Below are 17,465 nucleotides of genomic sequence, written 5' to 3'. Positions count from 1 at the left end.
CAAAAATGATCAACAAAAAGTGGCTTGAGGGCTTTACGTCGATGAGTGATTGCCATAAAAGCTCCATGATAGCAGACATGAAACTTGAGATATCCCGCTAAAGAAACATCATGTGGGGTAAATAAACTATATAGGAAACCAAGATTGATTGAACCATGCGAAAACGGACATGTAATGGACCAGGTAGCCAACTTCCAGTATTTCGATTTCTTTTTCAGCTTGTCAAGCACCTAGCCTGTTTGTTGGGCAAGTGACTACCCACCCCAAAGGGTGACCAAGATGGTGCACAAGCTGCGTAGGTAAGACAATTTCCCTAGGCCATAAAATATGATGCCAATCGTTCACATGCAGTGGAAGAAGCTTACAATTTTGAAAATTATCTTGCAGGCCAGCTGCCAAACCATATATAGATAATGCATGCATGCACGCACACATACACACAAATACGTATGCATGTTTGTACTTGTGTGTGTGTGTGTTTGAAGAGTGTGTGTGTGTAGTGTGTGTGTGTGTGGTGTGTGTGGAGAGAGAGAAGCCCTTGCTCCAGCCTTCCCATCAGCTCCAGAGCCTCGCCCAACCAGCCTGTTTGCTTCAGCTACCTGTTGCGCTACTTCAGAGCTCAAAAAAAGGCGATTTGGAGCTTTAAAGACCTGCTGTACAGCCCACCACAGTTCCGTACGGTTTCCGTACAGGTGTACGGCCTGTGCGGCCTGTCTCGCCTTCTTCACGTTGCTGTTTCCAGTTGACTCCCTGCTCTTTGGGTCAATTTTATGCAGGGTTTGGCTCACGGACTGCTCTCTACGCTGGTTTTGAAGGCTCTCTACTCCCCTTTCTCCCCTCTTGGGTTTCTGGGTCCTGTGTACTCTTTCCATCACCAAAATCTTCACTCTTTTTCTGAAATTTAGTTCATCTGGGAATTTTTACTGGTTTTTTTCTCCTTTTCTTCTACAGATCTTGTCTTTTCTTTTCCTTCAATCCCTACATCTCTCATTCTCCTTCTTCTCCTTACAAATATACTATTTTCCTCTTCTTTGTGGGCTTTTTTTTTGGGACAGTCTTTTTCTCTACTATCATTTCTCAGGTACCTCCTTTTTTGGGTTCCATCTTCTTCCAAGACATGGCTGAATATTCCTATGAAAAAACTTTTCAAAAGGACCGATCAGTTCAATGCAAAAAACAAAAGCAGGCTGAGGGTCAGCATGACCCCGTGCATGATTCTGTTGAGGCACAACTGGTTTACGATGTCATGCATGAAGGATTTGCAAACACAAGGAAAGAGTGGAAAGACTTTGTTCCATCGGTTGGTCTCATGCTTGAAGTGGATGAAATTGTGGATCCAGTTAGAGAATATGCCAAAAATGCAGTTATTTTATTTTTCCCAGGTTGGATGCCACCTGCTGCAGAGGTAGGCAACTGGTTGACCCGCACACTAGCTGGCTCGTTTGTTCGGAAGGTACACTATGCAGCCAAAGGTTTTTTTGAGGTCATTATGGTAGATGAGATTCACAGGCAAATGCTTTTGGAAGATTCGCCCCTCTTTTTTGGGCAGCAAATGGTACACGTTTTGCCATGGTCACCCACAAGGGATTTTCAGGCTTTGATCCGACACCGATGTCCGGTCTGGGTTGAAGTTGTAGACTTCCCGCAATGCATGGCTTCACTGTTGCCTAAAATTGCAGCAGCTTTAGGTAAAGTGGTTTGCCCACCAAGGCCCAATGGCAACTCAAATCGATTTTGCATTCTCTGGGATGCTGATAATCCCACATCAGAGTCTTATTCAGTCATGGTGAACAATGTTGACATGGAAAGTGCTTTTTATAAATTGAAATGGGGATTATTTGAAGGGGCTTGCTTTGATTGTAAAAAATTTGGGCACATGGCTTCGCAGTGTCCAATGAGTCAGCATAAAATGCCTCCTGCCACTTTGCCTGTTCAAATGCCCACTAAGGATGCTCCTGCCTCTATTGGGAATAAAAATAAAGGTAATAGACAGTTTTTTGTGAATCAGGATAAAGGCAAAGCTCCACTGGTTTCAAATGGGAATGTTTCTTTCCCTTCACCTCCTGCTATGCAACTGATGGATGGCAAAGTCCTAGAAAAGTTATTTTTGTTCGACGACCTCCACCCCCTCGCACTTGGAATGGTGCATCTTCAAGTGGAAACTCCCTAGAGGTCAATTCAGGAATTGGGATCACATGGGCTGCAGTGACAGCTAGCAGAACCCTCTTCCTTGAAGAAAAGGTTGCTGCTTTGCTGTCTGTCCACTCCTCAAGCGGATATTTCTTCTCAGGGAAGAGGCCCTGACTCTGAGGTAGAAATGCAGGGTTGACATCATGAAGGTTGCTGCTGTACATAGCTGTTATTCTCCTATAAATATCTGTAAATATGACTGCTCATATCAAATGCTTTACTCTTAATGTTCAGGGGATGTGTGACAGTAGGAAATGGAAATCAGTGTGGCTGTATATCAATAGATTTCAGCCTGATATAGTGGCATTACAAGAACACAATCAACATGTCTATGCAAAAAAGACAGGTCATTATTGTGGCTATGATATCTTTTATGATCAAGCATGAACTTCAGCCAGTTATTGCCTTAAATGACAACCAAGGCATATGGATTATTCTTCAATGCATCATTCAAGGCGAGGTGTTTGAATTTGCCTCTGTCTATGCACCTCAATCTTCTCGGGATAGAACTGCAATTTGGGATGCCATGCACCAATATCCATGGAGATATCATGCCTTCATATGTGAGGATTTCAATAATGCTCCGCAACACGGTGACAATACATCAAGACATACTCATATGTTAACTCCTAAAAGGCATGCATGGTCTCAATTACTGATGCATCTTGATTTGGTTGATCTTTGGAAGGAATTGCAGCCTTTGTCACCAGGCTACACCTTCCAACATAATGCCCTGTCTTCTTATCAGGCACGTCTGGATCGCTGGTATAGTGTAGCTCCACAACAAAATGATGATTTTACATGCAAAATGTGGATTAACTATGCCTTTGTGCATTCAGATCATACACCTTTATGGTTGAGGTTATTTTATTATGATATGCCAGATGATAGACTACCTCAAAGGCGACATCTGATTGTGAACAATAGCTATTTGCAGCATGTTGTTTTCAAGGCCATGGTTACTGAAGCATCTCACTCTCTGTCTTCTCAGATCCATTTTAATATTGATAATGCATGGGATTCTTTTGTTTCCCAAATGCAAGTTGTAATTAGAGATTATGGCAAGTCTTACATGAAGACTCTGAGAGAAACTGTTGCTCAGACCAAATTGACTTGTCAAGACCTCACTATACTCAGCCATCTTCGTCCATTGTCTTTGCATGAGCAAACAACACTATGCCAAGCTAGACATTGTCTTCAAATCAATGATCACATGAAACTAGCTAAATTGGAGACTAGAGCAAGACAAAGAGCTTTTACAGATAAAGGCTGCTCTTCCAAACAATTTTTTAAACACTTGCATCAGAAGAGATTAAAATCAAACATTTGTAGGGTGCTTCTGCCTGATGGTTCATGGACTACATCACGGTCACAACTTGCTTCTGTTTGTGTCCATCATTTCTCTCAGCAGTTTGGTTCTGCAGATTCTCCCTCGCAGCAAGTTCTGTCTGCAAGAAATTAACTTTTACAGCATGTTTCTCGTATTATTTCCACTACTCAAGCTTTGGAATTGGAGGAACCTTTTACTGAGAGGGAATTGTCAGATGCAATCAAATCCTGTGGTAGATGGAAATCTCCAGGATGGGATGGTCTTACAGTTGAGTTTTTTCTAGAATATTGACCTCTTTTGAAGCATACATTGTTGCATATGGTGAACTCTGCTTGGCAAAATTAGAAAATGCCAAACACATGGAAGAGAGGTCTTGTTAAACTCCTTCCAAAAAAGCAAATTTGTGAATCTTTGGCTGATTGGAGACCTATCACGCTTATGCCAGTCATTTACAAAGTCACTACCAAAATGATTGTTGATCATCTCAAAGGTTATTTACATGATGGGTTGCATCCTGCGCAATATGGTTTTGTTCCGAGTAAGCATGTCACAAATAACATTGCTAGTGCTTATGTTGGAATCGAATATGCAAAATATATGCAGCATGATGTTTTGCAATTACAAGTTGATATTGCCAAAGCCTTTGATATTGTTAAGTGGAACTTTATTTCATCAACTATGCAGGCATTGGGATTTGGCACAAAAATGCAGCAGGTTATCAATTGGCTATATCAAGATAGTACTGCATTCTTTCACGGGATATTTCTACAACCTGGACTCTTGGTTGTTCTGTTCGGCAAGGATGTCCCCTCAGTGCTTTACTTTTTGCCATATTCACTCATCCAATGCTTCAATATATGGACCACCTTTTGGACACTGGCATGTTGCACGGATTGGAAATTCCTGGCAACCGTAGCATGATCACTCAAGCATATGCTGATGATTCTTTCTTTACTCCTAAAAATACTCAGAGTGATCTCTACATGATTATGCAAGCTCTTTCTACATATGATTTGGATGCTGGTCTTTGTGTCAATTTTCAGAAATCAAAATTACTGCCGTTGCATGCTTAAGACTGGCATAGTCTTTTGTGGCCTGGGGAAATTGTTCCAACTTCTCAATTGATTCGACATCTTGGCTATCCTATAGATTGGGGGCTCACTCGTTCTCAACAAACTGATTGGGTGCTCACAAAGTTGAGGGCAAAACTTGAATATTGGAAGCTTGCAACTTGGCCATTACATGTTCGTTTGCGAATAACGCAATCCATTCTGATAGCATACATACAATTCTATCTGCCTCTCATCATGTTCACTAAGGCAGATCTGGTTTCCTTTATGTCTGCTATCATGGAAATTTTCTGGTGTTCAAAAAATGGCAAGAAAAGTCTCATATTACTCTCTATGCATCGTCTGGTGCTCTCCAAAGATGCATGGGGGACTGAACATACTCAATATTCAAACACATATACTTGCTCACAGGGGCAAAATGATGTTGCAGTTTATGCAAGGGGATCAGCCTTGGGCTTTCATGATCCGCTCTCTTTTATTGCATATTGATACTTCTGCTTTTGGGCATTGGCAGCCTACACAGTGGGATGTCCTATTTGGCTCTACTATTCAAGGCAAGATCACAGGTTGTCCTTTTGTCTCTCGTTTGCTTTTTGATTGGAAGCATATTTTATCTCACTTGGAATGGCATGGCAGGGATGCTTTGTTGGGAAATTCTTTGAGGACTGAGAATAGTTATTGGTCCAAATTATTCTACCCTCCTTTGGCCATACAAGAACCCAGGCGTTCTTATTTTCTCTCTTTCAAAGGCATTTCTTCTGTGGCAGATGTACTTCAAGATGATGGCACTCTTTTATCTTTTTCTATGGCTGCTAGCAAATATCGTCCTTTCTAGCATCAAATTTCACAAATGCTCCAACCGTTCTTGCCGGTACCTCGTTTGGAACTTCAGAATAGGCTTGAGGATTGGACTCTACATTCTTCTTCCTCTTCACCCGTCCTTTGAAGCTTTCACATATCATGGTGCCCTCTCTATATAAACTGTTATTATTTCCGCCTTGGATTTCCAATAGAGCAAATTCTGTTTGGCATATGGATCGCCCACTACAGTGGTGGAGAAAGCGGTTGCATCTCCTTTGGCATTATAAAGTCCCTCTTAGGCAACAGCTTTTCCTTTGGCGAGTCATACTTGGCATTTTTCAATCTGGGCAGTTACTCGCGCATAGACATATTGCTTCGGCTGTTTGCCACAGATGTCTACATTCTACTAAATCTGTTCTTCACATCTTCTGGCTCTGTCCACACACTTGTGATTTCCTCGCTCTCATCCGACAGAGGCTTCGAGCGAGGTTTCCTACTGTTACTTTTGGCAGGTTCTTCTGGTTGTTTGGAGTTCATCCAGCTAGACAGGGTTTTGATTTAATTTTTGTTTGGGTGCGCTACTGGGCACTGTGGACTCTATGGATGGAAAGAAATCAGAGTCTTTGGTGATCCTCTTTTTTCATCTTTTGTTTTTTTCAAACGATCTCTGCAGCAATCATTCTATGATTGCTGCCAAACTCATTTAATTGATCATGATGTATATACACCTTATACTGAGATTTTCAATTGAGTAGTAGTTACTCCACTTTGAAGTAACTATCAATGTAATTATTTTACAGCAATAAAATATTTCTTCTCACAAAAAAAAAAAGTGTGTGTGTGTGTGTGTGTGTGTGAGAGAGAGAGAGAGAGACTGGTGGTGTGTGTGTGTGTAGTCTCAAAGTGTGAGAGAGAGATCCCATGCTAGCCCTCGTGCTCCCACGCTGCAGCTGCTTGTTTCTCCCTCAGTTTGACGCCCTCAAGGTTCCGTTTGACGCCCGTTTTGTGTCCGTACGCTCTATTAGCCCAAAAAAAAAAACCAAAAAAAAAAAAAAAAAACGTACTATCAAAAATCCGTATGATTTTATCCGTATAGCCAGGAAAAATTCGTACAGTTTTGTACCTGCTGTGCTTTCCTCCTTGTAAAGCGTTGCTGCTTCCAAGCCTTTTTCTTAACTCGAATGGCGGATTATTCCTATGAGAAAACCTTTCAGAAAGACAAGTCCGTTTCCAACAAGAAACAAAAACAGGTGATGGATTCAAATTATTCCCTTCATGACTCTGCTGAGGCTCAGCTTGTTTATGAGGTTATGCATAAAGGGTTTGAAGACACCCGCAAAGGTTGGAAAGATCCACTTCCCACCACTGGCATTATGGTGGAAGTAGATGATATATTTGATCCAGTTAAGAAGTATGCAAAGCATGCCATTATAATTTTCTTCCCAGGACAGATGCCTGCTGCAGCAGATGTTGGGAATTGGTCGACTCGAACCCTGGGTGGTTCTTATGTCAAAAAATTTCATTATGCAGCGAGGGGCTTTTTTGAGATCATCATGGCTGATGAGGAGCACCGTCAGGTTTTGCTGGAGCACTCTCCTCTCTTCTATGGCCAGCAGATGGTCCATGTCCTGCCCTGGTCTCCCATCTGGGATTATCAGGCATTGATTCGGCATCATTGCCCTATTTGGGTAGAAGTTGTGGATTTTCCTCAATGCTTGTCTTCTCTTCTACCTAAAATTGCAGCTTCCCTTGGTAAGGTGGTATGTCCACCGCGACCCAATGGAAATTCGAATCGCTTCTGCATTTTGTGGGATACGGATCATCCCACTCCAGCTTCATATTCGGTTACTGTGAATAATGTTTCCACAGGGAGTGCCTTTTACAAGCTCAAGTGGGGGTTGTTTGCAGGTGCTTGCTTTGAATGCAAGCAATTTAGGCACATGGCTTCACAATGCCCTTCCCGAGCTCCACAGATGCCAATGCAAGCTGAAATGGTTCAGCCTTTGAATAAGAACGTAAATGCCTCTTCTATGGTCAAAAACAAAGGGGTCAAACAGTTTTTCTCTGTTCAAGACAAAGGCAAAGCCCCGGCTGTCTCAAATGGTAATGCTTCTTTTCCTGTGCCTTTGTCCTCTCCACCTCAAGGAAGGGGGAAAATTTTTTGACTCATGGATGGCAAACTCCTCGCAAAGTGATCTCCCCCAAGCGACCTTTGCCTTCTTGGACTTGGAGTGGTGCATCCTCTCATGGGAAAACACCTGCTGAAAACTCTAGTGTTGGCTTGACCTAGGCTGCTATGACTGCAAATCGGACCTTGTTTCCTGAAGAAGAAGTTGCTGCACTTTTGTCCTCTCCTCAGGCTAATGCTTCATCCCAGGATAGAGGCCCGGACATTGAGGTGGAAATGCAGACGTAGACAGCCCGTTAGTTGCTGTACATACCTGTCCAATAACTATAAATATGCTTGATCATCTAAAGTGTGTTACTCTCAATGTGCAGGGAATGTGTGATGGTCGCAAATGGAAACTGGTCTGGATGTATGTCAGGCAATTGCAGCCTGATATAGTTGCTTTGCAAGGGCATAATCAGCATATGTTTGCTAGTCAGATAGGCCATTTTGCTGGTTATGATATCTTCTATGCTGGAGAGCAGGCCTTTTCTGGTGTGGCTTTTTTGGTAAAGCACGACCTTCAACATGTTGTGGCTCTCAATGATCGCCATGGTAGATGGATTATTGTTCAATGCCTTGTTCAAGGGGAAATTTTTTAATTTGCATCGGTTTATGCCCCCCAATCTTCTTGTGATAGAGCTTTGATCTGGGCTGCCATGCATACTTATCCATGGCGACAACATGCCTTCATTTGTGGTGACTTTAATAATGCCCCTCAATCAATGACAACACCTCAGGCCACACTCATATGTTGGCTTCTGAAACACAGGCATGGTCTGATTTTTTGCTTCAGTTGCGCCTGGTTGATCTCTGGAAGGAATTACAGCCCATGCTTCCGGGCTATACCTCTCAGCATAATGCTCAATCTTCTTATCGGGCACACTTGGACAGATGGTATCAGATTGATCCACAGCATTGTGATGCCTTTGCTCGTCAAATTTGGGTTGATCATGCTTTCACACATTCAGATCATGCTCCTCTTTGGTTGAGGCTTTCCTTACATGAATTTGCACTGACAGACTGCCTTGCCGAAGGCTTTTGCTGATTAATAATAGTTATCTGGAGCATGCTGACTTTAAAGCCTTGGTTTCTGATGCTATTCATCCTCTCTCTCGTCAGATACACATTGGTTTGGATTATGCCTGGCAGGCTTTTGTTGCTCGAATGCAAGCAGTTATTCGAGATTATGGCAAATCCTATATGCAAGCCACAAGGGAGACTGTAGCACATGGCAAATTTACTTGTCAGAGTTTGACTGAGCTTGCTCATCTTCGCCCTTTGTCTTCAGAGAAAAGCATGCTCTTATGTCATGCTCAATTCTCTCTTCAATCCAATGATCGCAGAAAGCTTGCTAAATGGGAAACTCGATCCAGACAACGGGCATTTTTGGATAAAGGCTTCTCTTCCAAGCAATTTTTTAAGAGTTTACACTACAAAAGACAGGCTGCCAAGATCTGTCGGATCCGGATGTCTGATGGCTCTTGGTCAACATCTCGTTCAGAGCTTGCTGATTTATTTGTGCATCACTTCTCCACTCATTTTGGGCATGTGGATACTCTTTCTCCTCGGGTGGTGTCTGCATGTCAGCTTCTTTTGCAGCATATTCATCCAATTCTATCTGATGCTCAGGCTTTGGAACTTGAACATCCCTTCACTAAAAGGGAATTGTCTGATGCACTAAGATCCTGTGGCAGATGGAAATCTCTAGGATGGGATGGTCTCACTGTTGAATTTTTTCTTGCATTCTGAGATCTTCTTAAATTCACCTTGCTGCAAATGGTAAATACAGCATGGCAAAATCAAGAGATGCCTGTGTCATGGAAAAAGGGTCTTCTCAAGCTGATTCCAAAAAAGCAGCTATGTGATTCACTTGGTGATTGGAGGCCATCACGCTCATGCCAGTCATTTACAAGATCATTGCCAAAATGGTGGTTGATCGGATTAAAGGTTATTTGCATGATGAGTTGCATCCCTCTCAATATGGCTTTGTTCCACGTCGCCATATCATAGATAACATTGCCAAAGCTTATATTAGGATTAAATATGCCAAATACACGCAGCAGGATGTTCTACTCTTGCAGGTAGATATTGCAAAAGCCTTTGACACCGTTCAATGGGATTTCATCTCGCAAACTATGCGAGCTTTGGGGTTTGGACCAAAAATGCAACAGGTTATTTATTGGCTTTACAGAGATAGCAATGTGGCTTGCTTTCTTTCTAGGGATATCTCTGATGAGTGGACTCTTCGTTGTTCAGTCCGCCAGGGATGCCCTCTCAGTGCTTTACTGTATGCCATTGCTACTCATCCTATGCTGTAATATATTGATCATCTTGTGGCTACGGGATCACTTCATGAATTGGAATTGGATGCTAACCGCAGCATGGTTGCTCAAGCTTATGCTGATGATTCTTTCTTTACTCAAAAGAATACGCCCCAGGATCTTGGTACCTTGATGCAGGCCCTCTCTGTTTATGGTTTGGCAACTGGTCTTCATGTTAATTTTCAGAAGTCTAAGCTGCTCCCTTTGCATTCCAAAGACTGGCATAGTCTATTATGGCCCAGGGATATCATTCCACCCACTCAATTTGTTCGTCATCTTGGTTACCCTTTAGGGTGAGAACTCACTCGCCGACAACAAATTGATTGGGTTTTGGCTAAGCTTCGGAAAAAGCTTGAGTATTGGAAACTGGCAACCTGGCCTTTGCACGTTCATCTTCGAATAGTGCAGTCCATCCTTGTGGCATATATTCAATTTTACTTGCCATTGATCATGTTCACTAAGGCAGATCTTACATCTTTCATGTCAGTCTTTATGGAAATCTTCTGGCGATCCAAACATGGCAGAAAAAGTATCAAGCTGCTTTCGATGCATCACATTTGTACTCCCAAGATGCATGGTGGATTGAACATCACGGATATTCATGTGCATATTCTTTCCCAAAGGGAAAAAATGTCGTTGCAATTTCTGCAAGGTGATCAACCTTGGGCTCTTATGATTAGGACTCTGGTCACTCATATCAGTATTTCTACGTTTGGTCATTGGCAACTCGATCTCTGGGATTTCTTTTTTGACTGTACTGATGGCACTTTGCCTAGCTGCCCTTTTGTCTCCCGCTTGCTTCTTGACTGGAAGCATGTTCTTTCTCATCTGGAATGGAATGGACGTCAATCTTTGCTTGGGAATTCTTTGAGAGTTGAAAGCATTCACTGGTCGAAAGTCTTTCAGCCTCCCTTGGCTTTACAGGAACCTCGACGTTCCTACTTTGTCTCATTTAAAGGCATCATCACCTCGGTTGCTAATGTTATAGATGATGCTGATACTGTGCTCTCCTTTTCTCTAGCAACCACTACATATGGATTGGGCTCTCATTATCGTCCTTTGTGGCGACAAATTACTTCTATGCTTTCACCTTTTGTTCTGATTCCTCCTTTGGAACTCCAGGACCAGCTGGAAGATTGAACTTTGACTTCTCCAGGGTCCTCTTCTCATCCTTTGAGGCTATTTCAAATTACTGTACCTGCATTGTATAAAATCCTTTTGCCTCAACCTTGGGTTTCAGAGAGAGGTGATTCTGTTTGGCGAATGCATCGCCCAGCCAAGTGGTGGAGGAAAAGATTACAACAACTTTGGGCCTATAGAGTACCGCTTCGGCAACAGGTTTTCTTTTGGCGAGTTCTTTTGGAAGTGTTTCCATCTGGACAGCTATTAGCTCATCGACACATTGCTCCTGCACTTTGCCACAGATGTTCTCCTTCTTCGAGACTGTGCCTCACTTGTTTTGGCATTGTCCGTGCTCTCGTGAGTTTTTTGATCTGCTTCGACAGCGCACATGGGAAGCTACTTGACACTCTGCTTCCTAACAGTACTTCCTAACAGTACGCTAGACTATCTACTTTCTGTTACAAACCCAATAAGCACTCCTTTATGATTCGTAAACATGTTTGTGATAATGAAAGTCACTTTGAATGCTTTGATCAACTTGGTCAAAATGATTAACATGATCAATATTGGTCAACAAAACCTTGAAGAACTGTCATTTAATAATGTTTCGAACATTTCCATTTACAAGGAATTCCTAGTCGCAGTTCCACCATTGCCCTTGGATATAGGACCCAGTTTCTCTTATGGTTGATCTATAAAAAGTCTGATATGTCTGATGATTAAAGAGCCTACATAAGTGTTCATGTTGACCTCAGCTTACATACCTCCTGATTCAGTAGAGACCTGCTCATCCTAATTTCATCAACTCTCTAATAGCTTCCATCCTTGCCCCCATCATGTCCCTCACTCCACCTGTGTCACCTTCCCCATCATACCAACCCACCAACTACTTTCCCCGTCCCAAATTCCCTATACATTCAGCCTGTTTCATCTTCTTGAAGTTCCCCATCAGTTCAAACTACAGTTCCTCTCTTTCCTCCGGTCCTCTGCCCCTCTTAGCCATAAATGAAATGGGTCATCTTGGCACTTGCCCAACAGAAATCAGCATCGATAAAGCAACATTCAGTTACACATGCCATGGAGCAGATTTATTTAAACCTTGGAGCATATCTGGACCGTTCCTTTGACCTTGCAGGGAAGACTACAACAGGAGGGCAGCACTGACTGCAGAAGATCACACCAAGAGGGGTGCAAGAAGATGCATCAAGAGGAGGGCATGTACAGAAAAAAGCAAGAGGGCATCATGGAAAGCAGCAAGAAAAGCACAAAATTGCACCATGATGGATGCAGAAAGTTAAGCCAGAAAGGCAGCAGCAAGCAACACCGAAGTGAAAGCCAAGGTCGACTGTGTTACCATGGATCAACTACAAACATTACATATAGGAAAATGCATCATAGACAAGGAGGAAGAAGGATAAGACCCACTGAGGACAAAGATGCACAAGGTGAAGAAGAAATCCACATCGATGATGACGTTATCTTTTATGCTAATCAGAAGTCCGAGAGAGAGAGAAAGTAGCACTTCGCAGACCCTTGGCCTTATTTGTAATCACATAGAACCATGTGCAACCTAATCCGTGACTCATCATTTGATTTTGAAATAACTAAAGCTATTTCGGCTTTTGAAGGCTAGTGAGTTGCAAGAGTGACACACCCCAAAAGGTGTCCTTCCATTCCATTGCATGAATGATAATAGAAGCAACAAATCCAACAAAGACATTGCTATGTAGTGTATCGATCCATGCATTCCGCAACATGGCCAAGGCATAGGCCAAAAAACGCTGTCCTAACTAATAGAAGCTGTCATAGGGAATTTCCATACAAGAGCCTTTTCTACAATCTCAATACTGACATCATATTGTGAAGTATGTAACTTTGTAAGACTAGAATATATCCAATCGTACTCAAACCCCAATGACTATCCAGGGGGTGAGTTTGCTGAATGGTTAGATGCTTGTTGGAGCCTGAGTTATGTCATCAAAAGTGTCGGGCATGGTTGAGCTCCCATGAGGACCCTTTTGATGCGAAACGAGTCTCATCAAAAAGCCTGCGGGACTCCCTGCCTCCATCTGGGGGGTGGGTTTACAAAAACCTTGGTATGGCCTCTTGCACCACCGATTTCACTAGAACCCGCAAACCACCCAAAAAAGCCATGAAATGAATTTTCACATAACACTACCTTTTTCTTCCTACACTTGGAACCAAAAAGGCAAGGCTTTCCACAATAATAGCAACAACCCTTCTTCTCGAGCTCCTTCTGTCACTAATGGTCTTTGTTATTATGTTGACATCTGGTGTTATCTTGTTGCTTACACATTCCATGTCCTGGCTTTGAAGTGCCCAAAGTCTCCAAGCAGCATAACCTCCCCCTGCTGTCCATGTCTTCTTCTTCGTATCACTCTGATCCTGAAATTTTTCAAGCCCTGATGAGGGCATACGACGAGGCCTGCACTATATACATCCCATGGGTCTGTATAGAATTTCTTATGTAGCACATTGTTTCAATCTACAAATAAACGCTTTCTATATCTTTGCGACATGTCATGAGATAGAACATCCATTTCCATTTCAAATTTTAAGAATAAAGATCATGCTTCACAATGTTAGCTAGGCCATGAATCGACAATCAACACTAATAACCACGAAGTGACAATAAGGATGCTATTACATATAATGGAGGCTACAAGATTGGCTACAAAACACAAAACATACACACCTGTAGTGCCAACAGTATCCTCAGAACCAGTGTCTAGGACATGCTTCTCAACAGCTAGAGCCATCTCTGCAGCAGCCAGCCCAGCATCATTCCTGCAAGATAACCACAATCAAAGCAAATAGTCATATGTTTGTATTGCAGAATTCAGCATTCTGGAGTAGAGAACATCAACATTTACATCCTCTAACATTTGCATTCCCTCTACACATCCTCCACGAGTTATCCTTCTTTTGCACAAGCAAGACCAGGGAGCAATAGGGCAAAGAGCTGGGCTGAATCAGCCCTTCTCTAGGAGATCCTTTACCTGGTTCATGATCTCCTCCTGCTCGGCTGTACTAACCCTATAGGAGGCTTGTTTGACGGGCTGCTACCTGGAATTACATCTATGGAATGGTCCTCAGGGTGTTCTGGAGGTAATTCCTGTGGCAGGGAGTCAGAAAAACATTCATGAAACTGAAAAATGAAATCTGTCCTCTCTTTACCCAGCTTAGAAAATTAGAGTTTTCTTCTGCTGGCTGTTTTTCAGTTGCAAAAACCAAGTACGCAGAAAGATACATTTGAAATGGCCGAAGCCGATACAATTGGAATAGATTCTCTCTTCAGTTTAGCATCCAAAACATAAGTTTTCCCCCGTGAGTCAAAGTCAAAGTTCTATTTCCGGCATCCAAAAGTGCTCCCTTCTTGTGATGCCAAGGTGTTTCCAGCAAAACGTCACACCCATTCAGCGGCATAATGTAGAACTCCTCAATGCCCATGTAGCTTTGAATGTGCATGCGGAGCTTCCCAATGATCGGTGTAACTAACTCCCTGTGCCCTAGGCAAGCCATATATGCATCACATAGTGGCTCCATCTCTTCTGCCTTTATGCTCAATTTCCAGCCAGCTCTGGTGATATGAAATTGGCTCTCACGCATGGGTCAAAGAAGAACAAAGCGGTCTGGCCATGGATTTTACCCCACGCTTTGCATAACTCTGTGGCATCCACATCCTGTATGGCTCCAGTGACATCTGGCACAGCACTGGGTTTGGGCTTCTTACCCCTGTGGTCATCCTTCTTTTCACTCTGATCTGACAAGGGAAACTTCCTCTTCTGTTTGGGCATTCATGTGCTCGATAGCCCTCTTCCTTGCAAATCTTCTTTCGAGCGATCCTCGCCTAAATCCTGCAACAAATCTAGACTTGATGGGCTGCTCAAATTTTTTGAAATGTTTATGGCCTCCCACTTGCTGTCCCTAAACTTTTGTGCTTCTTGGTTGCTGCCCTTGAAGCCCGAAGTCTTCCCCTGCAAGAGGGCATAAGCTGTACTCGCATTTTCCATCACCTGAGACATATGGGAGACTTTGGTTTTGGTGCAGTAGTCCCGAATTTCCTTTGGAAGCCCACAACAATACTTCTCGATCTGTTCGGACAGCTCCACATGCCTGTAAGAACTCATGGGCAGCACGGCTTCCCAAAACTTTTTATTGTACTCTTCCAGGTTCTTATAGTTTGCGGCATCCAACTTGTGCCACGCTGTCATTATATCCACTTCAAAAGTGGTGGTGAGGCAAGCAGATGAAAAGACTTGCTTGAACTCAACTCAAGTGGTAAGGGCTCTACCCTGCAAGAGAAAGTTAGTCCACCATTGAAGTGCATTGCCCTTGAGAAATGTGGCTGCCTTCCTGACCTTTGATGACTCCATGAAGTTCCCACCAGCATAGGCGGCCTCAAATTGTTGCACAAAAGTCAATGCTTTCAGCCTATCCCATGTCCCCATTGAATGTCTCAAATTTAACAACAGCCCCACCCTCTTTGTAGTTTTTCAATTTGCCCTTGGGTGCAATGTTGGCATACACAAGTGGCTGCAAGTAAGGGGGTGGCATCATCTGGCTCATACTTTATGCATTACTACCAACTCCCATGGCTGGATTGACCATTCCAGGTCCCATTCCCTGCATCTGTGACATATTCATGAAACCACTCATCATTCCTAGCATCCCCATCTGCATTCCGAGCTGCATCCCTATGTTTGCACTCATGTTGGCATTTGCAGCCGGCAAACCCCCCATCAATTGTTGCTGAAACTTTTGCATTCTTGGCTAAAGCCTTCCCAAGTTTGTGCTTGGCATTCCTAGCCCTTCTATGGGCTGTCCCACCATTGCTTGGAAGACCGACCCTCCTCCGAAGTATCTTGGGTGCATCACCGAAGGAGGAAAGGGTTGCTGTCCATTATTCACTAACTGAAAATTGTTGCCTTGTGGGACATTCCCCATGCTAGGAGCAACTGAGGGCATTACAAGTGGAGTCATGGGTGGCTGTCCACTTGAAGGTGCATCGTTATGCATAAGCCGTTGCTTCCTGTGCTCCTTCTTGTCTATCTTTTTGTTCTTGGGAGGGGCATTCAAAATGTCAGCCAGATTCTAGGTCGATTGTGTCAAAGTGCCCACTGCACTTGCCAATTTCATCTTGAAGAGGGCTTCTGCATCTAGTTCTTCTGCTTCATCAGCTTCATCTTGGGATACCTCAATGGCATGCCCCGAAAGAACATGATGTCCCTCATCATTCCGTCCTCCTTCACCCTCACTGGTGTTGTGCTCCTCCTCAAAGCTATCTGACCTCCTGTCTTCCTCCTGCTCTGAGATAGTCAATGACCTCTCACAGTGTGGCATGCTTGCTGTTTTTGTGGCTGTAACAAAAATGCAATGGGGGCTTTCTTCACCCAACACTACTAGGGCTCACCTCTGTAGGAAGATGATGATTGTCCCGGCAACGGAACCACTTAAACCGGCCTTTAGATGTCCAAAGGGCAGCGTACAAGGGCAATGTACCATAACTAGATTGACAACAACTTCAATTACAACCATAACTTTCAGACACTTATTTCAGTGAAATCACTTAGAAAAATAAACCGCAGAAATACAAGATAGAGGCTAGAATTCCCTTGCTCAAAGAAATTAGATACGAGACACTGACTGGCCCCAAATGCTTTGGCGCCCCTTTCGGTATTTATTTAAATCTTCAAAAATGGAATCTGCCTTTAAAAAACCCTTGTACTATGTTTCTTGCAATTCCACTATCTGAACCAATACTTGGCCTCAATCCGCATCCAATTCCCAAGTGCACACACTAGTACCCAACTACCAGGCAAAGCTATGGCATCCCACACTGACTGTATTCCACTGAAAGTGGCAATGCATCCAAAAAAAATGCAAGACAGTGCTGAAAAGGCCTCTAGGCATAAAACTGCAACCAAACTGTCTCTCTGACACTAACCAGGCATACCCTCTATGACTGGGTATCTTCTCACAGCCTGTAGGGCCCAAAAAGAACTCCAAACACCGAAATGCAAAGCAACAAGCTTCAAAAATAGCAAATGCAAATCAAAAGGAAACCAAACTTTCGTATCCGCTGTCCGTGGATGAGGGGCATGCTCTGCCCTCGCACCTATCCTCTGTCCAGGCCCCCAATAGAGCACAGATGGCTTCAAGGAGAAAGGAGACAGAAATGAAGAAATTGAGAGTTGAGAAAGGAGAGAAGAGCAAGGTTCACGGGTGAAGAAGAAAGAGCTTCCCTGCAAAGGGAAAAGTCCGCCAGATGCCTATAGTTGCCTCGTACAGCTTCAGAGAATAGCCCAGCTTTGAAATGAGTGCCTCCGGATACGTGAAACCAGAAAAACAGCATCAAACTAGGTCGGTACAGCCAGTAATAGGTCCATACAACATGAAATATTCCGTACAGCAGACTTTAGTGACTCCATACAGTCTGT

The 17,465-nt window shown here is 43.3% G+C and overlaps 1 protein-coding gene across 2 annotated transcripts in view; it reads right to left on the bottom strand.

Annotated features, from left to right (window-relative positions):
- The window catches only part of UAH (ureidoglycolate amidohydrolase), an 81,392-nt gene that overhangs the window by 24,853 nt on the left and 39,074 nt on the right, over positions 1-17,465 (bottom strand). For both annotated transcript variants that reach the window (XM_087383241.1, XM_087383247.1), the window contains one exon: positions 13,721-13,812. In XM_087383241.1, the coding sequence (XP_087239367.1) occupies positions 13,721-13,812 (92 nt within the window). The remainder of the gene's footprint in view (positions 1-13,720; positions 13,813-17,465) is intronic.

Source organism: Dipteris shenzhenensis, chromosome 1, assembly GCF_047967505.1.
Source record: "Dipteris shenzhenensis isolate YYH24624 ecotype China chromosome 1, Dip_SZ_1.0, whole genome shotgun sequence".
NCBI lineage: Eukaryota > Viridiplantae > Streptophyta > Polypodiopsida > Gleicheniales > Dipteridaceae > Dipteris > Dipteris shenzhenensis.
The sequence above is the reverse complement of the archived record's forward strand: the minus strand, read 5'-3'. Positions and strand labels throughout refer to the sequence as shown.